The 27,173-nt window shown below is 36.2% G+C and overlaps 2 protein-coding genes across 3 annotated transcripts; one reads left to right on the top strand and one right to left on the bottom strand.

The window, feature by feature from the left end:
• Positions 1–364: 364 nt before the first annotated feature.
• Positions 365–2,395, bottom strand: LOC141684453 (large ribosomal subunit protein uL2-like). The gene is made up of 2 exons (XM_074489439.1): positions 1,911–2,395; positions 365–855 (listed from the first exon to the last, which is right to left on the bottom strand). The coding sequence occupies exons 1-2, from the start codon at positions 2,348–2,350 to the stop codon at positions 513–515; spliced, it is 783 nt and encodes a 260-aa protein (XP_074345540.1). The 5' UTR covers positions 2,351–2,395; the 3' UTR covers positions 365–512.
• A 431-nt stretch (positions 2,396–2,826) lies between these two features.
• LOC141686602 (mRNA cap guanine-N(7) methyltransferase 1-like) lies at positions 2,827–5,875 on the top strand. 2 transcript variants are annotated; one of them, XR_012560741.1, is made up of 5 exons: positions 2,827–2,950; positions 3,397–3,465; positions 3,589–3,660; positions 5,316–5,405; positions 5,515–5,875. XR_012560741.1 is itself a non-coding variant. In XM_074491631.1 (5 exons), exons 1-5 carry the CDS (start codon positions 2,887–2,889, stop codon positions 5,518–5,520), a joined length of 264 nt encoding a protein of 87 aa, XP_074347732.1. In that variant the 5' UTR covers positions 2,860–2,886; the 3' UTR covers positions 5,521–5,875. The 2 variants fall into 2 exon arrangements, 1 of the variants encoding a protein (XP_074347732.1); XM_074491631.1 differs by having other exon boundaries at positions 2,860–2,950; positions 3,434–3,465.
• The last annotated feature ends 21,298 nt before the right edge of the window (positions 5,876–27,173 follow it).

The following is a 27,173-nucleotide window of genomic DNA, read 5'->3' as shown; positions in this document are numbered from 1 at the left end:
TTAATCCTAAAAACTGCAATTTGTACCATAAAGATGATGCCTGGTGCATCAATTTTTTCAAGCATGTCGTGGGCTCTCGTGTGGTTTGCCTTTGATGGATGTGTATCCATCTAGCAGTATAAATTTATCAGATGTTCATTTTTCTCGTACACATTAACGGCGGCACATTTGCACAAAAAACAAGCTTAATTCTTACTTAGCCAGTACATACGAATTTCATAGAACATTTCAACTCTAATTTTATAGAACAAGTGTTTCTGTCAATGTGAATCAAATGTCAACCACCCTATTTCAACACAAGAATATTAGCAACTTAAAATGAGAAAACCAGAAAGACCAAACCATCAAAAATGAGAAAACCAGAAACACCAAATAAACGAAACATTCATATTAAGCATGGCTAATCTGAAGTCATGAAATATAACAAAACTTGAAAGCTTTAGTTCCCAACATAAAGTATCCAGTATCTTTCCGCAATAAACAGACTCAAAATGAAATGAAAGGCGGCAGATTTAAGCTTTATCAGCTTTTGAAGCTGTAGCAGCAGCTTGTCCACGAAGCCGACCAGTCCTCCTGGCTGCAATGAGACCAACTTTTTTACCAGGGGGAGCATCACGACGTACAGTACTGGCATGACCAATATGTTGGTGATTACCACCACCATGAGGATGCTCGACAGGATTCATAGCAACACCACGAACCTTGGGCCAGCAGTTACGTTTCACGCGATACTTGTGGTAGGCATTACCAGCCTTTAGCATCGGCTTCTCTGTTCTTCCTCCTCCGGCGACCTGCCCTATCATGGCACGACAACCGCTAGGTACAATTTTCTTGGAGCCAGATGGAAGTTTAATCCTATCAAAAGCAAGAACATAAAAACTTGGTTAGATAATTAAATCATCAAACCACAGGTATCATGCAGATTCATGGACGTTCTACAAAATTTCCAGCATCAAACATGAAGTGAAAGAAAAAAAACCATTTCATACTCAAATATTGCTCTCTCATGTTAACATATGAGGTAAATAATTTTTTGAAATATTAATGGCAAATATGCATATCTACTAGCAAAGATCACATGTTCACATGATCTCATTAATTCATTATAAACAAGACAAAGCATCAAGTTGACAGAAGCACCAAATGTACTTTTGCAATGAACATGGTTCCAATGAGAAACAAGAACTTCTTAATTTTATGGCAAAGAAAATCTGCCATGAGGCAACTATCGTCTGATTTCCAGAAAAGCATACGCAAAATTATAACAAGGAATGACAGTAATATCTGAAATCCTCTGTTGCAGGGAAATCAGTCATATATCAACTAAATATCTATGCTTCACCATGGTCCATATATCTTATATATTAGCATTCAGTCCAACCATATACCTCTTAAACACAATCATATAACCAAACATCGAATATCCCTAAATGCTCCAACCAATACATCCCTAAATGCTCCAACCAATACACCAAATAAACATAATATAACATCACAAAACCACATACCACCAGAATTAACAATAAACCAAAACATAGTGTTTACCAATAACATCAACAAATTAAACATAACTCGTCCAATTAAACAATATAATGAAACCACGTTCATACAAAGAACTTCTTTCATTTATCGACATTAAAATAAACAGTTTCTACTACAAGAGTATCAGAATATCCAGATTCTACTCTAAAACGGTTCAACTCTACTTAATTGGTAGATTCAACTCTAACAAACAATATAATGAAACCAACATTCATACCGAGAACTTACTTATTTATCAATTTATCGACATAAAAAATACACGGTTTCTAAAAAAATACACAGTTTCTACCACATACATAATAAAACAAGAAAAAAAATGACTTAATGGAGCATCGAGATTATACTCTAAAAATGGTTCAAGTAAATACCTAGAAGTTCCGTTATCAGGATTATGACTAATAACAATAGCATAATCCCCAGAAGCTCTAGCAAGAGTGCCGCGATCACCGACATGATGCTCGACATTACAAACCACAGCACCTTCAGGAATAGACCTAAGAGGCAAAACATTTCCAACCATCAAATTAGCTTTTTTGCCACAAAATATAAACTGACCAGTATACATCCCCTCAGCAGCAACAAACAGTTCTTTCTGATGCTTGTATCGAAACGGGTGGCGAAAAGTGACCCGAGCGAGCGGAGCTCCACGACCCGGGTCATGGATAATCTCGGTAACCACGCCTTTCAGATAGCCGTTGCGTTCGCCGAAATCGAGGCTGCGGAAACGAGCTGGGCCCTTGCGGTGGTGAGTGTGGGACTTGAATACGCTGCCTGCTCCTTTACGTTGTGCTCTTATTACACGACCCATTTGTGCGGTGGGGATGTGATTAGGGTTTGGGAACAAAGGGGAAAATGAGATGGTGTGTGCGCTTTTATATTGTTGGGTTTTTGGGCTGGAACTTGGGGTTTTGTGCAACCAAGGCCCGTAACTGAATTAGGCCTGTTAATGGATGGGAAATTACCACTTACCCCGTACCATAAAATTCTTAGTTTGAGTTGAATATCGATAAAATATTAATTATTTGTTAAAATATTGTTTTTTTTTTAATTTTAATATAATAAAAAATATTAGTTTTCACTTCTGATAAAATAAAAAAAAAATTGTTTAAATAATATTTTTTCTCAAATTCAAATCCCAACCCTATTATTTTGAAAATATTTAATTGTAAATTGAAGATGAATTTAGGATAATTGGATTTGTGGGTCTAGCCATAACTATCATAAAAAAATGATATATAAAGAAACGGTCTCTACCAAAACCCTTGAAAAACTTCTTCTTTTTTTATAGTTAAAGCCTTGAAAAACCAATACTACATATTCGTTCCCAAATAATCAGACCATCTTATGAAGCGAGCAACTTCAAGCTCCTATGGACCGCCGATAGCCAAACCAAAATTTAACCATCAAGGTAACGTTTCTTTTGTAAAACTCATATCTGTCTATTTAATTCATAATTATTTTGCCATGTAACACGATATTTCAAATAAAAATTTAATTATTTTTACTTGGAATTTTTTCTTTTTAACATATTATGCATGCCAAGTGATTGCTACTGATGCATTCTCATTAAAATTATTGTAAAGTTTTTAGCATTGATTATAAGAATTGTTGATTTGGAGTTGAAAGAAGATGATGAGAGTATTGAACAAGAGGCTAGGAGAGTGGCTGACCATTATAGTGCAAGGAAGAATCACACTATTGAAGAAAGAGAAGCTAGTCCTATCATTCATTTGAAGGAAACTTAATAACTGGGCATGTCTTAGATCATAAGTTTCTCCCGAATATCTTTCAGAGTTTATAATCTTGGATGTCTGAATTGATATTGATTGCTCCCTCTTTGCTTTGATAAAACAGATAAAAAGTATCCTAATTCAGCTTTATGCACGTCCAGGTGATGCTGTTCTCGATTTGGCATGTGGCAAGGTATTTATTTGCTTTTGACAGTCGGTAAATATCGTTTAACTTACAATGGTTAGGCATTATGAATTATGCATTTCTATTACAAGTTTTAAAAAAAAAAAAAATTGATTGTTGAGCTTTGATCAGGGTGGTGATCTGATTAAATGGGACAAGGCAAAAGTTGGATACTATGTGGGCATTGATATAGCTGAGGGCTCGGTATGTTTCTTCCTGGGTATTCCATATTTTAATGTGTATTCTAATTTACTGATATGTAAAAGGAATCCACTCGGTTAAGTAAGCTCTATATTAATCATCCCTACAAAATTAGCAGTTCCTGCGGATGTTAGTCGTGTCAGTGCATCTAGAAATTTTGTCCTAGTGGAAGGAAGCAAAAGTGTCTGATTTGTGTACTTTGGTGATAAATTGCTTATTAGTTGAAAAATTACTTGATTCTTGTCAACAAAGGATGACAACAACTCTTGATATGGGGAACTAAGTGTATGGTACAGAGCAGGAACTGAATTCGCAGATATTGTTTTTCCTTGATAACTCTTAATTTAAGACTGTTTGCACTATTATTGACAGGTTGATCAATCAAATTACAATGGAAACACAATATACTAGCCAAACATTTATTTCCCTTCAATTTCATCAACTGGAACAGTTTATGCAAACACATGCCTCGAAAAATTAAGCCTCTTATATTTCTTTAGACTTAAAAGACTTAGTAAAATTTTGTTTTAGTCTAATACACCACAAATGGTGGTAGCCTGGTGACACGCAAATAGTTGTTCTCATTCTCAACGGTATTTCCTGCAAATCCTCTATGTGAAGCTCAATTTTAGAGAAGTTAAGTCTGGTCATTAAACTCAGCTGAGTATAGCTAAAAATCTTTACAAGTACCAGCAGTGTGGGGGTCACTTTGATATATGGAAATTATCTTTCTTGTATCAAAGACATCAACACTCATTAAAGTCCTGGAAGACTGAAAATATTTTGCTATTTTAGTGCTAAACTTTATCCTGGTGTATAAAAGACTCTTTAAATATGCTCTTAACTCTAAAAATAAGGAGAATGACACAAAATGAAGCTCTAAGAGACTCTTAAAGATTATTTAAAACTCTAAGAAACTCTTCTCTCTCCTCTCTTTAAGAGCAACTCTTAACTTATATTTTATCAATAAAATTTGAATACCTACCAATTATAACTAGCCTTTGGTCATAGTAGAATTGATTTATTAATAAACTATAAATAAAGGGTTAATATAAAGAGTATTGTTGGAATTTGACATATTAACATATATAATAACTTGTTAAAAGTTATTTTTTAAATATTATTTTGAAGAATAAGTTATGAGACTTTTGGAGATGCTCGGACTAAAGTCTAGCTTTGCTTCCACTAGTTTCGATTGGACCAATTTTGCTTATAAACTTTGTGGTGTTTTTTTGTTTTTTAGGTTGTGTGTTGTGTGTCTTCTTCTGGTTGTACACAATAATATTTTCCGCTCTTTAACTTGCCTAATATTGCCCAAGTCTCTGCTTTTTGTTTTTTCATGACTGTTAAATTTTATACTCCCTCTGTCTTTTTCATTTATTTATACTTTTCTTTTTTGATGTCTCATTTATTTCTTTACATTTTAAAACTTACAAAAAATAGTCAATAGGTCCCCTTATTTCCCTATTTTTTATTCCTTTTCACACTACTTTTACCCCACTATCTCTCTTTTATACATTAAAAATCAATGGGTCCCGCCACTTCACTCACTTTTCTTTCTCTTTTTCACTACTTTACACATATTTCTTAATTTTCGTGTCCAGTCCTTTTGATAACAAATCAAAAGGACGGAGGGAGTAATAACATTTTATTAACAGATAGAAGATTGTCGTACTCGATATAATGGTGATGCAGATCAGAGCAGTAAGAATTTCACTTCTCGCCTTCTCTATGCAGACTGTTTTGAGGTTCCCACAAACTTCTTTTCTTCGTAAAATCAAACTATTATTTGTAAGATGTTTAAGAATTTTAAATTATTATTTAGTTGGACGACATACATTACATTATGGCTTTCAGGTTTGACTTGACGAAGCATTAACAGATGATGCACCTTTTGATATATGTAGTTGTTGTTAGGAGTCGAGTTTGACGAGACTATGACGTGAACCAGGACGACAAAACGACAAGCATGACATGACGGGAGAACGAGAGGACAGGACGTGACCAAGGACGGAAAGAAGGAGTCAAAATGCGAGTTAGAAACTGGGGATAAGAAGCAATAAGCTTTCAACAAACAGTTGGATCATAGAGGAAAAGTAGGAGATAATGGCAATTTGAATATGGAAGATGTATTATAAATATAGGGGAATACACATTGTAAAACACACAACCTACACTCACTAGACAACACACATAAGCAAATTCTACTCATTGTATCCTCAAGTTCATAGTGATAATTATTTTGGTTGGGCAACAATCAAACACGCGGTTTTTATCTTTTCAAGAGGATTTTCCGCGTCACCAACACTTTGTCTCATTTTGCTTATACCTTAGTTTTATTCAAATTACACACCAAGATAGATTTAGCTATTAACCTACAAAATTGAGCTAAAACAATTGGCGCCATCTGTGAAAAATTAGCTAATAATCAGATCGGTGCTACGCAATGACGAATGAGACTCTCACGCCCAATCAAGAAGACCCAGATGCAAGCTCAGAGACGAAAACGACACTAAAGAAACTACAAGCTGAACTGGAAACATTGAGGTCAGAGAATGCGAGCTTGAAAAAGGAGATTACTACATCAAAATCCAAGACAAAAACTACAAGTAAGAAACATGTACCAAGTATAATACGACGCCTGGATATGGATGAAGACATTGAATGGGAAAATAGGGAGAAGGAAGCTGACGACATGGTTATGATTGAAGAGGACAACGAGGGTTCGATGCAAGATAAGGATGCAGATGAAGGTGCACGAGAAACACTCTATGATGAAGAACATGACAAAAGGAGTACAGATAGTGAAAGGAGGAGATCTAGGCATAGATCGAAGGAAAAAATCACATTCACGAATATGTCAAGAAAGAATTACAGGAAGTGAGAGAGATGATTCAACGTATCCCAGGGGTACCAAAGCCCTTGGAAAGAGTGATAGTAACAAGTTATGTGGATTCACCATTCACGGATGAGATAGCAAGGCTGGAGATCCCAAAGAGATTCACAGTTCCTTACATGAAACCCTACGACGGATCCAGTGATCCTCTAGAACATATTGCACAATACAAACAACGAATGTTTATTGTGCCGATCACGATGGACTTGAAAGAACCATGCATGTGCAAGGGCTTTGGATCCACTCTCATGGGCCCAGCCTTACAGTGGTTTGTGAGATTGCCAAATGGAAGCATAGGAACTTTTGCAAATTTGTGGACGCATTCAACGCACAATTTGCAAGCAGTCGGATATTCGAAAAAACTACGAGTGATCTTTATAAAATAGTTCAGCGACGTAGAGAACCCTTGCGGGATTACTTGACACGTTTCAACAGGGAAAAGGTGACCATCACAAACTGTGATGTTCAAACAGCAATTGAAGCATTCATAAGAGGATTAGAAAAAAGACTCCCCACTTTATGATGAACTCACTAAATATCCATGCAGCACAATGGATTTGACAGATATGGATTTGACATAACACCATCAGTCATGATAAGAGAGTTTAGCAAGCTGGGGAATGTGGTGAAGTAGCCCATTAAGTCCAGTAAGCCCAAGGCTAATCCAGATTAGGCTATGGTGTGATTTCCATGGAGATTATGGCTATAGGTCCTATGATTGTGTTGCATTATAAAAGGAGATACAAGCACTTGTCAAAAAAGGCTATCTCTCAGAATTCATGAAGCGATCAGCACATGTGAGAAGAGAACAGACACCACCACGATAGCCCCCACCTCCTCCTCATTACAAAGTTATCAACTTCATAACTGGAGGATCAGATATATGTGGAGCAACATACTCTCGGGCAAAAAAGATTGCTAGAGAGTCGAATGTACATGTGGCAAGAGCGGACTTACAAATCAGTAATATACCTAGAGTATATTTTGACGAAGAAGACAGGATTGAGAAGAGAGAGCCACAATATGACAACTTGGTAATATACATTCCTGTGGGAAATTGTCTTATCAAACGTGTATTGGTTGACAACGGGAGTGCGGCAAATATCATGATGCTCACAACATTAAAGCAGATGGGGCTGGCTGAAAGCGACTTGCTAAAAAAGATGACGACGTTGGTCGGCTTTAGTGGAGAAACAAATATGACAATGGGAGAAATTGCTTTTCCAACTTATGCACAAGGGGTGAATCTCTTACAAAAGTTTGTTATACTTGATTGTGACTCAACATACTGTTGGGTTTCGAGCACATAAACGCAATGTAAACGGTAATTAAAAATGTAAAAAATCAGAATTTTCAAAACCCACTGCAGGATCCATGCGAAAAACATATATTCAATCCGTAGATCAGATTGTTTACCTTAAGAAGTTTTACCAATTGGTTGACTAATGGAGATCCAAAACTTGTTCAATCACCACGCATCCCGCTATCGCGATCTACGCTCTATCGGTATCCACACGAATGCTTGAACTCAAGGATTGGATGTGTACTAGCACAAACTCGTTTCTTCTTGCTCTCTCCATCTTCTCTCATGGTGGCTAGGATTTTAGTAAAAGTCTTGCATGCAAAATCAGCCACACAAGAGATATTATATAGAGAGTAGAAAAATGAATTATAACTCTTAACTAATTAGGAGTTATTATTAATTCGAAATTCCTATTTGTATTATAATTAAGTCTCACTTAATTATTTAACAAAAAAATTTCATAATTAATATTAGTAAATTTTAATATCATTATTTATCTAATTAATTAAGTCAAACTTAATTAATATTATAAATAATTTAAATTACTTTAATTTAATTTAAATCCAATTTAATTAAATAATCTTTCAAGCATTCTTTGTGTGTGACCATATAGGTTATTATTACAAACAATGAGCGGGTAATACATCATTGCTGCCCAAGTAATAATAATTGAATCGGTGATCGATTAAACCTTTCATGAATAATGTACAATATAATATAATCCCTTTAACCAAATATTATGGATTAAATTAGAGGCATGTAATGTGTCATCCTCATCATAGTTTAATTTTAAGTTTCCTTGATCAATGAGTAGACTATCATTTCAAATCAACATTTGAGTGTGGCCACGCATTTCATAGTCTAGCTCACACAAGAGGCCAATAATATCACTCCTAAAATAGGAGGGTTAAATCCCATCTAGATCATTCATATTTTTCATACGATTCATAATATACCCAATGTCCACTTTTATCATTACCCGGTCAAGGACAACTTTTAATGGAATCAATGTATATTAATTCTCGTATAGAAATATAATGACTTCAGGTCTAAGGACCATTACATCATTATCACTGTGAGAATTACTTATGACACAACAGACATGTAGAATCTCACATTGGGTCTGTCCAGCACCATGTACATGTACATCTGCCTGTGTCTTTGACTTTAGTATCACTATACCTGTGATCAATGAGATGTGATCATCAGTCAACAAACACACTAGTCTTAATGCATTATTATTGTCCCTTAATAATAATACTCAACTAGGGACCTTTAGGAATATTGATACTATTCTTATAATCTCATTTCTAAGTCACGTACTTAGAGATATGAAATTATATATCATATTCTAAGGACATTTATTAATCTAACATTTATATCGCAGTAAATTAAGAATTAATAAATTATAAAGAGAATAATCGATAGAACATAAACATTAATAATACTAATGTCTTAAACTAAAACATAATAGTATTGTCTACAGGGCACAAACACTAACAATCTCCAACTTGCACTAGAGCCAATCACCCATGTATCTAATACTCATGGAACTCGTATGACCATCGTACTTTTTCTGTGACAAAGCCTTAGTCAGTGGGTCTGCAACACTATCATTACTATGCACTTTACATTTATATCTCCTTAATCATTAATCTCATTAATAAGGCGATATTGCCTAAGGACATGCCTAAACAGTCTCCTTGGCTGTTTCAAAAAAAAATATCAATATATTCGGCATCCTTTATAGAATCATCAATGTTCTAGCTGTAAACTATTCCAGCTAACATCACTCATATTTGAACAAAAAACAAACCAGACATAGACACATAATCATCCTTGTCTATCCAGAAATTAAAATAAGAAACTAGTATCAGTGTAAACCTTTACAACCAGTTCCCTATCTTCTCCATACACCAAAAATAAATCTTTAGTCCTCTTTAAGTACTTAAGAATATTCTTGAAAATTATCCAGTGATCCTCACCTGGATTAGACTGGTATCTACTCGTCATGCTCAAAGTATATGAAACATCAAGATAAATACATATCATAGTACATATTATAGATCCAGTTGTTAAAGCATATGGAGCTTTCTCAAACGGCCTTTATCATCTAATGATATCGGGGGCATTTATCTTTTGAGAGCACTATCCCATGAGACATCGAAACATATCATTTCTTTATCTCCTACATACTAAAATGATGCAATATCTTATCAATGTATGTACTCCAACTAGGTCGATTAATCTTTTCAATCTATCTCTATAGATCTTGATCCCTAATATATAGGTAGCATCGCCTAAGTCTTTCACCGAGAAACTATTTCTCAACCAAGTCTTAACAGCCTGTAGAGAAGGTATGTCATTCCATATCTGTTATATGTCATCTACAAATAATACTAGGAATGTCGCATGGCTCCCACTAACCTTCTTGTAAACACATGGTTCATCTTCATTTTGAATAAAGCCAAACTCTTTTACCATTTTATCAAAATGAATATTCATTCTCCTTGAGACTTGCTTCAATCTATAAATAGATAGAAGCAACTAACAAACTATCTTAGCAAACTTTGGATCGACAAAACCCTCAGGTTGTATCAAATATACATCCTCTCCAAGGCTCCCATATAAGAAAGCATTTTTGACATCTATTTGCCAAATCTCATAGTCAAAGTCAGCAACTATTGCTAACAAAATCCTGATGGACTTGACCATAGAAACTGGTGAAAAAGTCTCATCACAGTCTACACCATGAATTTGTTTGAAACTTTTTGCCACTAGTCGCATCTTATAGGTCTGTACTTTACCATCCATGTCAGTTTCCTTCTTGAAAACTCACTTGCACCCTATAGGTTTTACCCCTTCGAGTGGATCAACTAAAGTCAATACTTTATTTTGATACATGGATTCCATCTCGGATTTCATGGCCTCTAGCCATCTCTCGGAGTTTGAACTGTTCATAGCATTTTGGTAGGTAAGAGGCTTATCATTATCCATATGCATCACATCACTATCTTGAGTCAAAAGAAATTGATAATTTCTCCCGGGCTCATGGTGAATCCTACTAGATCTATGAATAACCTGTGTTTCTTGGACAAGATTACTTTCAACATTTTGATGTACGTCCTTATCTTATTCCAACTCTGGTTCAATGTTATCATGTGGTTCTCGATCTTCATCGAGATGTATTATCCTTCCACTGTTTTTCTTAGAAAGTGGTTCTCCCTCAAGAAATACAGCGGCCAGAGCAACAATCACTTTGTTCTCAGAAGGATTATAAAAACTATACCCTAGTCTCGCTTGGGTATCCCACAAAATAGTATCTATCTAATTTTGGTCCAAGCTTGTCAGAGGCTAAACATTTTACAAACGCTTCACGTCCACAAATTTTCATAAATGACATGCTATGACATTTGTCACTCTATATCTCATACGAAGTATTTTGAACCGCTTTAGTCGGAACTTGGTTAAGTGTATATGCAGCAGTTTCTAGAGCATAACCCCAGAAACAGAATGGAAGATCCGCTTGACTCATCATCGATCGCACTATGTCCAACAAGGTACAATTTCTCCTCTCAGAATCCCTATTCCATTGAGGTGTTCCAGAAGGAGTAAGTTATGATACACTATCACACTCCTTCAAGAAACTCTTGAAATTAAGGTTTAAGTATTCTCCTCCACGATCTGAACATAAAACTTTTATACTTTCCTCTGTTTGCTTTTCTACTTCAGCCTTATATTCTTTGAACATTTCAAAAGAATCAGATTTATTCTTCATAAGAAACACATATCAATATCTACTGAAATCATCAGTAAATGTTATGAAGTAATATAAGCCACCCCTTGCCATCATACACATTCGAACACATACATCATTATGTATAAGTCCTAATCATGCAGTGGCCCTTTCACCTGATCAGGTATAAGAAGCTTTAGTCATTTTTCCAATGAGACAAAGTTCGCATCTTCCGTATGATTCAAAATCAAACTTATCCAAGTATCCATCTATATGTAACTCAGAAATGCGTTTCTCATTAATGTGGCTTAACGACAATGGTAGAGGTGATGTTTGATTTGAGTCATCTTAGAACATATAAATTGTTAACTAATTGTGCAACATTATAAGCCTTATCATTAAAATAGAATAAACAACTATTGTTTATTTAATTAAAATAATAACCTTCCTTGTCCTAACAAGAAATTGATTTAATGCATCCCCTAAAGGTAGGCACGTAATAACAATTTATCAAGTTCTCAATCTCGCCTATATGGGCAAAATTAGGTATCGAGTTCCTTCAACTAGAGCAACAACTTTTGCTCCAATTCTAACCCTATACCTGAAGTTTGACCATTGCTAGTCTTCTTTTTTAGACTTTCCAAACAAGCTCGACGATTAACTTCCAGTCATCCAGTTATTTCCACAAAAATGACAATCATCTCCTTTAGCAACACCACTATCAGACTTCAAAAGCCCTTTGGGATTGGACTTTGGTTTGGCGCCGAATAAGATCAAATATTCACCTTGTCTGTCCACTTTCCTTTCCCATTTGCATTCCATGTGTACATCATCAATATGGACGTAATGCATGCCTTTACCATGTTATTTTCAGTAGTTCTAAACATGCTTAACAACTCAGTGAGTGTTTTGTCTATCTCATTCCTTTTGTTCTTAACAAACTGAGAATAGAATTTGTTCAAAGATCATTTGATCAAATCAAGCTGGGTCTCTAGACCATTCTTGAAACCCAAAATATCAAGGTACATATACCTATCATCTTTAGAACATGTGGTCCAACCGAATATCATTCTTCCAATAATGCAAAAGTATGGTGCGTTATTATTGTCAAATCTTTCTGACGAGCCTATCCTTCAAACATCTTTTGAAGGTGCTCAATCATATCATAAGCATCATTATGCTCTTGTTGCTTCTAAAGCTCAGCACTCATAATTACAAACATGAGACATGATTCATCAGTTTTATAATAAATTTTCTTATGGTAAGCATTTTGTTCAGCACATGTTTCATTCTCAGCTAGAAGAAATAAGGGAGGGGTTTGAGTGACATCCTTGAACCTGAGGACAATCCTCAAGTTCCCATGTCAATCGAGGAAATTATTTCATGTCAGCTTGTCCTTCTCAAGGACTATTACATAGAGAAGTTATTTGTGTTATTTGTCATTTGATATCTACAATATTAAAGTGCATAAAATGACTTGGTCTACAAATGATCATTAAATTATGTTCAAGTGATTATTCATATATTTATACACAATATATATCTCCCACTATTTTTATCAAATCAATAGCCCTAACTATTAATTCAGAAAGAATATCTTCTATATCCTTTCTAGTGAGCCAAGATCCATATTTCACCATGTGTTAGGTCAGTTTAGCTTTTCTTCTAAAACATGATTATTTACGTAGACAACATTTGTCAATTATATCAACTATATAACTCTTGGATAGCTTGGTGGAACAACATTTGTTCATATTTATCTAATAAATCTCGCCAAACTCTATGCCTCTAAGTTAACAATCCTATTGTGGTAACTTAGTTAAGTCAAACCCAATAGTCAAAAGTATCAATATACTTCAAAACATCTACCACGATAGATGGGAGTACTTCACTTTGGTGAACCCACTCCTTATCGATCTAGGGTTAACGCATTAGACTTATTAGAAGGCATCTGATCAACTTAATATTAACTTTAGGATTTTATTAATTTTAAAATGATCATGATCCCATCATAAAAAGATTCCCAATTTTTCCTTGAATAAAATACTTCAAATCAATATTCGTCAATGGTTTGATTTCAGGTAGTGAGGGAGTCACAACGGTCTCGCTTAAAACCCACAACCTTACAAGTTCAATGAACTCGCTTTTGACAAAATCGTCGGGTTAATTATCAACTAGATCACTTAATCCATCCAAATATATCAAGTGAGTCACTGATTACAAAACAGACTCAAATGAGTCACTCATTTGAAAATTTGAATAAAAAATATCACTCTATCATTAGTCGAAATTCTTAAAAGTACTATATATTGAGTTTCACACATTTTTTATAAATGATATTAAAATATTCGTCAATGGTTTGATTTCCAAGTAGTGTGGGAGTCCTCGCTTAAAACTCACAACCTTACAAGTTCAAAGAACTCGCTTTTGACAAAATCGCCCCATGTCAGAAACAAAGAAAATTGTATTTTATTCCGTGTTTCATAAACACGAGAATCTCATAATCATTTGTTCATTTTAAAATCTTGAATCGTTACAGATTTTATCTTGTTTAGCAAGCATGGAATGAGTGTCGTATCTAATACATACATCCTTGATCTAATTAATCATGCATCTTTATAAACTACTCTACACATACATTCATCATATGTGTATATATATGTAAAGTGCAATAAATAAATGTGGTTGGTTATGGCTTCATCCTATATGATCTTTATCAAGCTAATGACAAAGATCTAGGTCAATCTAAGGTGAAAAATAAATACAGGCTAACTAATAACATGTCTTCTTTCTTGTATTGCTTCCTTGAATGGCCTCCGTGTGGGATTACCCTTGATCTTCAAATCTTCATGTCTTCATGTACATTACAAGAATGAAATATGAAAACTAATCTAATGAACTTACAAGAAGAACTCGAGTTACATTCGAGATTTAATAATTAAAAGATTAAACGACATGCAAGCCGTATTTAATAAACCAAAACCATAAACATAAGGTCATAAGCCATAAACATCCACCATGCTCAATTAACACAAAATAACATGTCAAAACACATAATATGATCTTAACATATCATACCCATCATGATCTAAATATAAAAACCAAATATTGAAAAAATCAGAAAATTCGAAATTAAATCTGATAACATTAAATCGCAGATTACAGGGCCTAAACGACGTCAAAAGCCTTACAGCTATCAGTGACATTCAGACGCTTGATTTCATATGAAATAGTGTATTCGTTCGCCAAAATCGGACACCAGACACGGATCTCAGCAAATCCGCTGCATCTGATTCAGAATCGTATCAAATACGATTCTTATAATAAGAACAAACATAAAACATGTATATATCAGTATATATATAGATTATATAATCATCATATGATTATACAACTCTCATGAATATCATATATTCAAAATATATATATACATACGCATATATAAACATAACAATATGTAAAACATACAAAATCGCATACATAAAGTCATGGAATATTGTATACATGTTATCATTATAAAACCAGTAAACACATAAAAGAATTAAACACTTTTCGCAAGTAGCCCAGATGCCATTGAAGGGTTTTGAGCACATAAACGCAACGGAAATAGTAATTAAAAACGTAAAAAATCAGAATTTTTAAAACCCACCGCAGGATTCATGCGAAAAACATATATTTAATTCGTAGATCAGATTGTTTACCTTAAGAAGCTTTACCAATTGGTTTACTAATGCAGATCCAAAGCTTGTCAATCACCACGCATCCCGCTCTCGCGATCTACGCTCTATCTGTTACGACCGACATTTTATGTAATATTATTTGTGAATTTGGTATAATATTAAGTCAAATAAAAATATATTCAATGATTGTACGTTTGTGTGAGTGAAAATTTCTGCATTATAAATTTGCTTTGGGTAGTATATGATTTTTCAAAGCAAGAGTTTATTTAATTTCTTTATTTTTGATTTATAAGGAATATTCTAAGCTTTGGAAAAATCTTCTTTTAAAAGGCATTTTGTTCACAAATTTTGAAAATGATTTTATAAAGTCTCTAAAAATACAAGTTAATTTATGGTATAAATTTTATAATTTTTGAACTTGTATTTTATTTTATAAAAATAAATCATTATAAATTTTAGTTGTCATATTTATCAAAATTACATGAATAACCTTGCATGCAAACTCTCTTCTATTTTATCAAAGGGCAAAGAAGACATTCTCAACCCCACTAACTCACATTTTGCTAACCAATTTACCCCTTTACCCTTGCATGCAAATCTACCTAACTATATTGGAGGGTTACTCTTGTAAAATCTCAAACCCACTCACATTATAGTCAAATCAATGCATAAAAACAAGTCCAATAAATGAGAAGTCGTCACTGGACAAGTTGGTTCATCTGTATGTGCACGAAATCGTATTAAGGCATGGAGTACCCGTATCAATAGTTTCAGACAGAGATTCCCGATTTAACTCGAGATTCTGGAAGCAATTCCAGGAATGTCTTGGCACGAAGTTGAATATGAGCACGGCGTATCACCCGCAGACTGATGGTCAGAGCGAAAGGACGATTCAAACAATCGAAGACATGTTGCGCAGTTGTGCAATCGATTTTGCAGGAAGTTGGGACGACCACCTGTCATTGATTGAATTCTCATATAACAACAGCTATCATTCCAGTATCGGCATGCCACCATATGAAGCTTTGTACGGGCGAAAATGTAGATCACCAACAATTTGGGATGAAGTAGGAGAAGGAAGAATTCTCGGCTCAGAATTGGTACAACAGTTGCATGACTCGGTCAAGTTAATTCAGAAAAGGTTGCTTGCTGCTCAAGATAGACAGAGGAAGTATGCGGATCCAGCGCGTAAGGATGTTCAATTCCAAATTGGCGAAGCTGTGTTGCTAAAGGTGTCACCTAGGAAAGGGTTGATGAGATATGGCAAGAAAGGAAAGTTAGCACCTAGATACATAGGTCCTTTTGAGATTTTGAGTCAAGTAGGAAAGGTGGCCTACGAGTTGGCCTTACCACCTCAGTATCGGCATGTGCATAATGTGTTCCATGTGTCGTTACTTAAGAAATATAATCCTGACACTAGCCATGTGATAGAATATGAACCCGTAGAAATTCAGGCAAACCTGTCATTTATGGAGCAACCGGTTAAAATACTCGACTGGCAAGTAAAGAGTCTTAGAAATAAGTCAGTAAAGTTAGTAAAAGTACTTTGGAGGAACCCTAAGGTCGAAGAGTCGACTTGGAAGTTAGAGTCTGATATGCGTTCCCGGTATCCTCATCTGTTCTCTTAGATTCTGGGGACAGAATCCCTTAAGGGGGAGAGGATGTTACGACCGGCATTTTATGTAATATTATTTGTGAATTTGGTATAATATTAAGTCAAATGAAAATATATTCAATGATTGTACGTTTGTGTGAGTGAAAATTTCTGCATTATAAATTTGCTTTGGGTAGTATATGATTTTTCAAAGCAAGAGTTTATTTAATTTCTTTATTTTTGATTTATAAGGAATATTCTAAGCTTTGGAAAAATCTTCTTTTAAAAGGCATTTTGTTCACAAATTTTGCAAAAGATTTTATAAAGTCTCTAAAAATACAAGTTAATTTATGGTATAAATTTTATAATTTTTGAACTTGTATTTTATTTTATAAAAATAAATCATTATAAATTTTAGTTGTCATATTTATCAAAATTACATGAATAACCTTGCATGCAAACTCTCTTCTATTTTATCAAAGGGCAAAGAAGACATTCTCAACCCCACTAACTCACATTTTGCTAACCAATTTACCCCTTTACCCTTGCATGCAAATCTACCTAACTATATTGGAGGGTTACTCTTGTAAAATCTCAAACCCACTCATATTATAGTCAAATCAATGCATAAAAACAAGTCCAAGAAGTGATCATCACCTCACTTCACCCCACCACTTCACTCTCTTCTCCCTCCCTCCTCCCTCACCTCTCGGTTTTTCCCCTCCCCTCTCGGCAACCACCAAAACCGAGCCCCATCCCCTTCTTTCTTCAACTCTCACTCAAACAATCATCTTATATCCAAGTAATTTTACTCCCTATATGTTATTCTTATATATATTTCAAAAGTTTAGAGTGAAAAACCTATGTTTTGACCTTGCATGGTGATGTTTTTGTTAAACTCAAAGTGAACCTCCTTGATTCTTGTGAATCTAAGGCTTTCACCATGAGATATAGTATCATAGGGTCAAGAATGGCTAGACATAAGAGTGTTACACTTATGAAATGTTGTTCTTACCCTAATCCATTCGGCCATGACTTGATAGGAGCCGAATGGATGGTGTTTTGTTACCTTGTTACATTTTTGTGTATTTTGTGATGATAACGTGAATTTTATAGTAAAAGCTTGATAAAACCCTTTTGCATGCTAGTTGATCATTTAGTTGTAATCCATGTTAGGTTTGCATGTTGAATTATGATAAAAATTTATTTGGAAATCATGTTGCTTTGGCTTGAAAGATCCGAAAGCATGCATGCATGTAAATCACTTTTGATTTTTTTTGGAAGTTTTGATCATTTAGATTCATGTTGTTAGTGAGCCTTAATTTCAGTAGGAATAATGTATTAATATTGATTTATACTTCTTATTGCATGGTAATAATTCGTGGTTATCTATTAAAAAAAAATATATATATATATATCTTGTTGCTTCAAGAGCATAAATGTTTGTGATTTGTAAAGAGTAGTCTCTTTTGTTTTGCCATAGTTGCACCTTAGGTAAGGATGATCTCACCAAGGTTATTTTGAGAAAAAGGGAGTTAGTTCAGTAGAATACCATGTATAAGTCTTTGTTTAAAGTTTTGAGTTGTTGTTAGATAGGTTTGTCAAGTCAAAGCCTTGGAAAAATGAGAGTTATAGTTTCTGCAGAAAAATCAGTTTAGTACCCTGAGGTTTAGAGTGAGTTTTGACCATGTCATTGATGTGCACTTTGAGGCCCAAGCTACCAGAAGTTAGTATGGGGAGTATATAATAGGTTTTAGGAGTTGGTTGGAGGTTTGCATGTCATTTGGTTAGGTGCACAAGTAGAATAACAAAATCTGTCCAGCAGGGGACAGTTTTGTTGCAACTTAGAAATAGGGAGATTTGGCCATGTCATGGGTAGGCCCTCATTAGGCCCAATTGGGCCTTAGTTAGAGGGTATGTCAGAGAAGTTTTTCCAACCATAGTTCATAGGATATGAGCTAGAACCATGTGTCACAAGATAATTCAAGTCAGGGCATTTTCTGCCCAGAAAAACAGGGGAACCTTGGAATTTTAGCTTAGGCCCAAGAAGGCCCAAGCCAGGCCTTTGAGCCACATCAAGCTTGTGAGATGCCCTTAGGTCAGGAGAGTCTTTTGTAAAAATTTTGAAGAAAAACTTTTAGTTTAAGAGTGTCTAATGCACTCAAGAAACCTTAGTTACCATTCTGAAATTTGCACCAGTGAGCACTTTCACTTATCACATAGCTTTAGAACACTTAGAAGTGAGTATTAGGTCGACCACCATAGTTGTAAGATAGTATAAGGTCAGTAGAGCAAAAGGCACAAGTGAGGGTCAATAGGTTTTGGATAATTTAGGAAAGGCACATTGAGTTAGGAAGCCCAAATTTGAAGACTTTGTTTAGTTAGCGACCAAGTGACTTAAGTGGTGAGTCGAGATCATCCAAGCCTAGTGTGGCATTATGGTGTATATGATGTTATTTGGTATTAATATACGATATGTGATTATGTGGCTACGTGTGTACATTTGAAAATATAATGGTGGATATGAATTAAGTGCGTATAGGCCTAAGTGCCATCCATGTTTAATTTTGGGTTGTAAATAGGTTAAGATGGTAAGAATATATTATAATGAGGATTATTATTATTTATGTAGGATCTCGAGACGAGGGAAAACTTGCCATAAAAGTCGAGTGAAGCTCCAGTTGTTGCTCCTACCAGTCAGACCAGACCAGTCTATCTCAAGGCAAGTGATTCAACTTGACCTTCGTATTTACTGTAAACAGTTCATATATATATCGATGTAATTATCCTGAGTCATTTTAATATATTTAAATTAAGCGTATCTTTTGTTTATCTTTGAGTTACATAGAGATGCCATGAACCCTCGAGTACGTATTGCAAGTAGTTCAAAAGTCTTTCATGATAGTTTAATGCCATGATAAAATAGAGATTTGTTATAATACTTTATTGATCCTTTTGATTATCATGCTATTGATCCCTGAGAAATCTTGATATTGCACCCTGATGCTTTGATTCAACTCTTGAAATAACCTCGATAGAAACTTTATCTTGATACCTAAAAGCCAATCATTTCTTAAATTCATTCATGATTGTTTGATAACCCTATCCTTACCCTAAAGCTTGATACCCTGTTATATCTTGAGCTGATGATCACTTTCTTTATATTTTAACACCTCTATCCTATTGGAACCAGTGATGCTTATCTTCTTGATGTTCTAATACCTATACCTTGTTTACAACCATTGCTTTAAGCCTAGTTTGGCATTACTCTTTCATATTATCCAATAGCCTTGCTCAATTTCCTTGTCAAAGTTCTTGTTTATGGAAACCTCTCAATTACCCTAATATAGTAAAGTCTAGTGGATCATGGCCCTGAGATTTAGTGTCATATTTCCAGTGTTTCAAGTTGATCTATAATCCCTTGATAAAAATGATTACAGTCGAAAGAGATTTTGTCATAAATCGGCATCAGTTTTTAAAATGATTAAAATGTGGATTTTTCAGTCCCAAAGGGGGATAAATGTTTTCTTTGAATGGTGGATCTGGACTGAGACGCGAGTCCTTTCCACACTTATATTAGGCTTAAAAGTTGCCTAGGGATTCCCAATAATGTTTTAGAACCCAGCGAGGTTCGGGATTACTTCGCGGCTGATCACCGGCTGTAATCCGTAGCGTCATAAAATGATTTTGATTAAGAATGATTTTAAAATTGTTTTGATGCAAGCAAAATGATGCCAACTCACATAAGTTTTATCTCTCGTTATCATTGATTATGTCTTTCCATTGTCATTCCTAAAGGTATATCTCGATTTATGTTTTGCGTTGTACTGTTAGCACTTGTTGAGCTTTTGGCTCACTTCTTGCTTTACCCTGATATTACAGCTAGCAGCTATGGTTAGATTCAAGCAGACTGCCCGTAAGACCTGTGATGCTGATGCTTATGTTCGAGCTCAGGTAGAATAAGTAATAATAGCTGTGAGGATTCGGTATTTGTAATCAGATGTAATAGCTGGTAGTGATGGGCTGTTCCAAACCCTAAACTGTAAGATCTTGGATTGGTTGTGTATCCTTCATTAAAATGATGTAATAGCTATATTTATTTTTCTGTTTAAGTTGGGGGTGTGACAGGTCTTGGTATCAGAGCTACGGTTTAGAGTCCCTGGACAGCCCAAATAGGTTATAGGATTTGTGTGTAGGTTATAGATATTATGCGAGAGAGTAGGTTAAGTAAATTATTATTAATACTCCTCTTATTGGTTGTCAGCAAAGGGCGCATTCCTCGTCATCCTCTGGGTCGGACGACACTATTGCTTTCTCCGTGTATGCTGAGTTGAGGCGCGAGTTCGATATGCTTCAGGGCAAGTACGACCGACTGATAGACCGACTGAAGAACGTGTATCCGGACAGCCGAAACTACGAAGGGAAGCCCAAGGAATAGATGATTGCGAGACTTGAGACCCTGGTTCAGTACATCAACACTAAGCTTGAGGAGATGCCAGCACACCGGGACCATACCAGCCAGTATGTCATTCAGATGGTGGCGGATGAGCTCCAGAGCATTGTGAAGACGCTTCGAGAGGAAAAGACTACCAAACCCCGTTCAGATGGAGTGGAGCCTTAGTTCTTTCCATTTACCTTTCATGTTGTTGTACTATCAGACTCTATGGAATCCCCAGTTGTTTCCGTCTTTCCTTTAAATAAGCCTGATATTCCTAGAATCAGACTATGTCCCAATCCTATGTACTGTGACCTTTAAAATTTCAATAATTATGTGCTATTATTCCATTTGCTCTCAACTGTTATTTTATGTTTTTATCATCATATATGCTTAATTTGGAAACTTGACCCCATATGTAAATGAGAATGCCATGCGATACCCTCGAATCATTTTATCATTCATATCTGTTATGACACAACTCTTATTTCAGGATCATGCCTCCCAAAAAGAAGAACCCAACAACCACCTTCACCACAGACCCAAACATTCTTCGACTACTGGAAACCTTGCAACAGCAAACCAATGCTATAGCTCAACAACAACTAACTCTTCAACAACGAATTGAAAACCAAGATAACCGTGAGCCACACCAACCACCTGAACCACCAGTACCACCTAGACAAATTGTCACTTTCAAAGCTTTTCAGAATGTGAATCCACCTGTATTTCATGATACCACTGATCCAGTGATAGCAAACACATGGATCAAGGATATGGAAAGGGCTTTTGAGTTGGTACAGTTAGGAGACGATCAGAAGACGCCGTATGCCACTTACTTCTTGAAGGGAGAAGTCATCTATTGGTGGGAATCAGTAAAAGCTATGGAAGTCACTCAGCAGGTTTCTTGGGAGAAATTTAAGAAGTTATTTCTGGACAAGTATTACCCTAAGTACATGCAGAATCAGATGGAGCTAAAATTTCTTGAGTTAAAGCAAGGGAACATGACTGTACTGGAATATGAGAAGAAGTTCACTGAGTTGTCAAGGTTTGTGACAAAGTATACTAGCACTGAGGAAGAAAAAGCAAAGAAATTTCAGCAAGGATTGGAGCCTTGGATCAGAGATAGGGTGGCTATGTTTGAGCTTGAAACTTATGCGGGAGTAGTACAGAAAGCTGCTCTGATTGAGAATAATGGGATGCAGTCAAGGAAAGAGAGGGATAACAAGAAGAGGAAGGTTCCATTTTATGGAGAAAAGTCTGAAGCTGGAAGTTCGCAAGATCGGAATATAAAGAGGATTGGTTCCCAGAAGGGCGGAAATTTTCAAAGGAAGGGAAATTTGGGCAAAAGGCAAGAATCAAAAGGGAACAATCAGGCAAGCCAAGGGCAAGTTGGAGAAAACAGGTTCCAGAGGCCAGAATGCAAGCACTGTGGAAGAAGGCACCCCGGAGTATGCAATAAGCTGAGTATGACCTGTTATAGGTGCAATCAGAAGGGATATTTGGCAAACGAGTGCAAGATGCCGAAGCCAGGAGTTACGTATTACAAGTGTGGGAAGACTGGACATATGGCTAGGAAGTGTAAGGCAACAGGACCAGTCAGAGCTCTGATGAACGTGGCAAGTACCAGTGCAAGCGTGCCAGCTGAGGTATTGGCATTACCTCCACCACCCGCACCAACCCCGCAAGCAACAGCAAGGACATTTGATCTAAAGATGAAAGATGCTGTTCAGAATTCTGAGGTGATAGCAGGTACACTTCTATTCAATAATGTCAAAGCTAAAGTATTGATTGATTCGGGAGCAACAAGATCTTTCATATCAGAATCTTTTGTTGATAAGCTCCAATGTGATAAAACGGTTATGAGTGAGGTAGTAAATGTGGTAATTGCGAACCAAGAGAAGATTCCTGTGAATCAATTTTGTCCAAAATGTGAGATTGATATTTCGGGATATAAGTTCTCAGCCGACTTGATACTCTTCAAGCTGGGAGAGTTTGATATAATTTTAGGAATGGATTGGTTAGGAGAGAATAGCGCTCAGATAAATTGTAAGACCAAGAGAGTGTATTTAAAGACGAAGAGTGGAGAGAAGGTAGTATTTAAGGGGCAGAGGCAAGAGCAACTATTTCTTACAATTATTCAGGCTAAGAAGTTACTTAGAAAAGGTTGTGAGTCATTCCCAGCATATGTAGTGGATTTAGAGAGAGGCAGCCCCAGCATGGAAGATATTCCTGTAGTTAATGAGTTCCCCGATGTGTTTCCCGACGAACTACCAGGCTTACCACCAGATCGACAAATTGAGTTCGAGATCAACCTTGCTCCAGGCACGGAACCAGTTTCAAAGGCTCCGTATAGGATGGCACCAGCAGAAATGAAAGAGTTGGCGAGCCAGCTACAAGAATTATTGGATAAGGGAGTGATACGACCAAGTACGTCGCCATGGGGAGCACCTGTTCTCTTTGTGAAGAAGAAAGATGGGAGTATACGTCTATGCATAGATTACCGGGAGTTGAATAAAGTAACGATCAAGAACCGCTACCCACTACCAAGGATAGATGACCTTTTTGATCAGTTAAAGGGAGCAAAATGCTTTTCGAAGATTGATTTGAGATCGGGATACCATCAATTAAAGATCAAGGAAGAAGATATTCCCAAGACCGCATTTAGGACCAGATATGGGCATTATGAATTCCTAGTAATGCCGTTTGGATTGACCAACGCTCCGGCCGCATTTATGGATCTGATGAATCGAGTATTTAAGAAGTATTTGGATAAATTTGTCGTGGTATTTATTGATGACATCCTTATTTATTCTAAGTCGGAAGAAGAACATAAGCAGCACCTCTGGATAGCATTGGAGATACTCCGACAAGAGAAGTTGTATGCCAAGTTTACCAAATGTGAGTTTTGGTTAAAGGAAGTTCAATTTTTGGGGCATGTTATTGGAAATGAGGGAGTTAAAGTGGATCCGGCGAAGATTGAGGCAGTTATGAGTTGGGAGAGGCCAAAGACTCCTACGGAAGTGCGAAGTTTTCTAGGATTGGCCGGATACTATAGAAGATTCGTCAAGGATTTCTCGAAGATCGCCACGCCATTGACCAAGTTAACCAGAAAGAACCAAAAGTTTGAATGGAGTGCAGAATGTGAAAATAGCTTTTAAGAGTTAAAACAGAAGTTGGTAACAGCTCCGGTGTTGGTACTTCCAGATGATCAAGGGAATTTTGTAATATTCAGCGACGCTTCACATAAGGGTTTGGGTTATGTGTTGATGCAACACAGTAAGGTAATAGCATATGCGTCAAGACAGTTGAAGCCGCACGAGTTAAAGTATCCGACGCATGACTTGGAACTAGCCGCCATAGTGTTCGCACTCAAGATTTGGAGACACTATCTCTATGGAGAGAAGTGTGAAATCTACACGGATCACAAGAGTTTAAAGTACATTTTTACTCAGAAAGAGCTCAATATGAGGCAGAGGAGATGGCTGGAATTGATCAAGGACTATGACTGTTCGATAAATTACCATCCTGGAAAGGCGAACGTAGTGGCCGATGCGCTGAGTCGGAAGGAGAGATTGAATATGATGATAACATCAAAAGAGTTATCTGAAGAAATCGGAAAATTTGAATTGGAACTTTGTGCTTATGGGAAAGTCAAAGAAGTTTGTCATGCAATGACCTTTCAGCCAACACTAATGGAAAAGATAAAGAAGTGTCAAGAGGAAGTAATGGAAAAAGAGAAAAATCAGTTATCTGGAAAAGAGATTAATACTAAAAGGGATGAGCAAGGAATACTAAGGTTTTCATCCAGAATATGGATTCCTCATGTACCTGAATTAAAGAATAAGATCCTCCGTGAAGCCCACCATTCGAAATTTTCAATCCACCCGGGAAGCACCAAGATGTATCAAGACTTAAAGAAGAACTTTTGGTGGCCAAATATGAAGCGAGACGTGGCAGAATGGGTTACGAAGTGCTATACTTGTCAGAAAGTAAAGGCAGAACATCAACGACCAAGCGGATTAATTCAGCCCCTGAAGATTCCAGAATGGAAATGGGAAAATATCGTTATGGACTTTATAGTAGGACTACCGGAAACAAAATCTGGACATGACGTAATATGGGTTATAATTGATCGTCTTACGAAGTCGGCGCATTTCCTTCCAATAAATGAGAAGTCGTCACTGGACAAGTTGGTTCATCTGTATGTGCACGAAATCGTATTAAGGCATGGAGTACCCGTATCAATAGTTTCAGACAGAGATTCCCGATTTAACTCGAGATTCTGGAAGCAATTACAGGAATGTCTTGGCACGAAGTTGAATATGAGCACGGCGTATCACCCGCAGACTGATGGTCAGAGCGAAAGGACGATTCAAACAATAGAAGACATGTTGCGCAGTTGTGCAATCGATTTTGCAGGAAGTTGGGACGACCACCTGCCATTGATTGAATTCTCATATAACAACAGCTATCATTCCAGTATCAGCATGCCACCATATGAAGCTTTGTACGGGCGAAAATATAGATCACCAACAAGTTGGGATGAAGTAGGAGAAGGAAGAATTCTCGGCTCAGAATTGGTACAACAGTTGCATGACTCGGTCAAGTTAATTCAGAAAAGGTTGCTTGCTGCTCAAGATAGACAGAGGAAGTATGCGGATCCAGCGCGTAAGGATGTTCAATTCCAAATTGGCGAAGCTGTGTTGCTAAAGGTGTCACCTAGGAAAGGGTTGATGAGATATGGCAAGAAAGGAAAGTTAGCACCTAGATACATAGGTCCTTTTGAGATTTTGAGTCAAGTAGGAAAGGTGGCCTACGAGTTGGCCTTACCACCTCAGTATCGGCATGTGCATAATGTGTTCCATGTGTCGTTACTTAAGAAATATAATCCTGACACTAGCCATGTGATAGAATATGAACCCGTAGAAATTCAGGCAAACCTGTCATTTATGGAGCAACCGGTTAAAATACTCGACTGGCAAGTAAAGAGTCTTAGAAATAAGTCAGTAAAGTTAGTAAAAGTACTTTGGAGGAACCCTAAGATCGAAGAGTCGACTTGGAAGTTAGAGTCTGATATGCGTTCCCGGTATCCTCATCTGTTCTCTTAGATTCTGGGGACAGAATCCCTTAAGGGGGAGAGGATGTTACGACCGGCATTTTATGTAATATTATTTGTGAATTTGGTATAATATTAAGTCAAATGAAAATATATTCAATGATTGTACGTTTGTGTGAGTGAAAATTTCTGCATTATAAATTTGCTTTGGGTAGTATATGATTTTTCAAAGCAAGAGTTTATTTAATTTCTTTATTTTTGATTTATAAGGAATATTCTAAGCTTTGGAAAAATCTTCTTTTAAAAGGCATTTTGTTCACAAATTTTGCAAAAGATTTTATAAAGTCTCTAAAAATACAAGTTAATTTATGGTATAAATTTTATAATTTTTGAACTTGTATTTTATTTTATAAAAATAAATCATTATAAATTTTAGTTGTCATATTTATCAAAATTACATGAATAACCTTGCATGCAAACTCTCTTCTATTTTATCAAAGGGCAAAGAAGACATTCTCAACCCCACTAACTCACATTTTGCTAACCAATTTACCCCTTTACCCTTGCATGCAAATCTACCTAACTATATTGGAGGGTTACTCTTGTAAAATCTCAAACCCACTCACATTATAGTCAAATCAATGCATAAAAACAAGTCCAAGAAGTGATCATCACCTCACTTCACCCCACCACTTCACTCTCTTCTCCCTCCCTCCTCCCTCACCTCTCGGTTTTTCCCCTCCCCTCTCGGCAACCACCAAAACCGAGCCCCATCCCCTTCTTTCTTCAACTCTCACTCAAACAATCATCTTA

This window comes from Apium graveolens, chromosome 9 (assembly GCF_009905375.1).
Source record: "Apium graveolens cultivar Ventura chromosome 9, ASM990537v1, whole genome shotgun sequence".
In the NCBI taxonomy this organism is placed as follows: domain Eukaryota; kingdom Viridiplantae; phylum Streptophyta; class Magnoliopsida; order Apiales; family Apiaceae; genus Apium; species Apium graveolens.
This window is presented reverse-complemented; position numbering and strand designations above follow the sequence as displayed.

Coding starts and splice junctions, on each gene's coding strand:
- LOC141684453 (XM_074489439.1), bottom strand. CDS start 2,350: ATGGGTCGTGTAATAAGAGCACAACGTAAAGGAGCAGGCAGCGTATTC. Junction 856..1,910: donor CCTGATAACGGAACTTCTAG/GTATTTACTTGA, acceptor TGCTTTTGATAG/GATTAAACTTCCATCTGGCT.
- LOC141686602 (XM_074491631.1), top strand. CDS start 2,887: ATGAAGCGAGCAACTTCAAGCTCCTATGGACCGCCGATAGCCAAACCA. Junction 2,951..3,433: donor ACCAAAATTTAACCATCAAG/GTAACGTTTCTT, acceptor ATGCACGTCCAG/GTGATGCTGTTCTCGATTTG. Junction 3,466..3,588: donor TCGATTTGGCATGTGGCAAG/GTATTTATTTGC, acceptor AGCTTTGATCAG/GGTGGTGATCTGATTAAATG.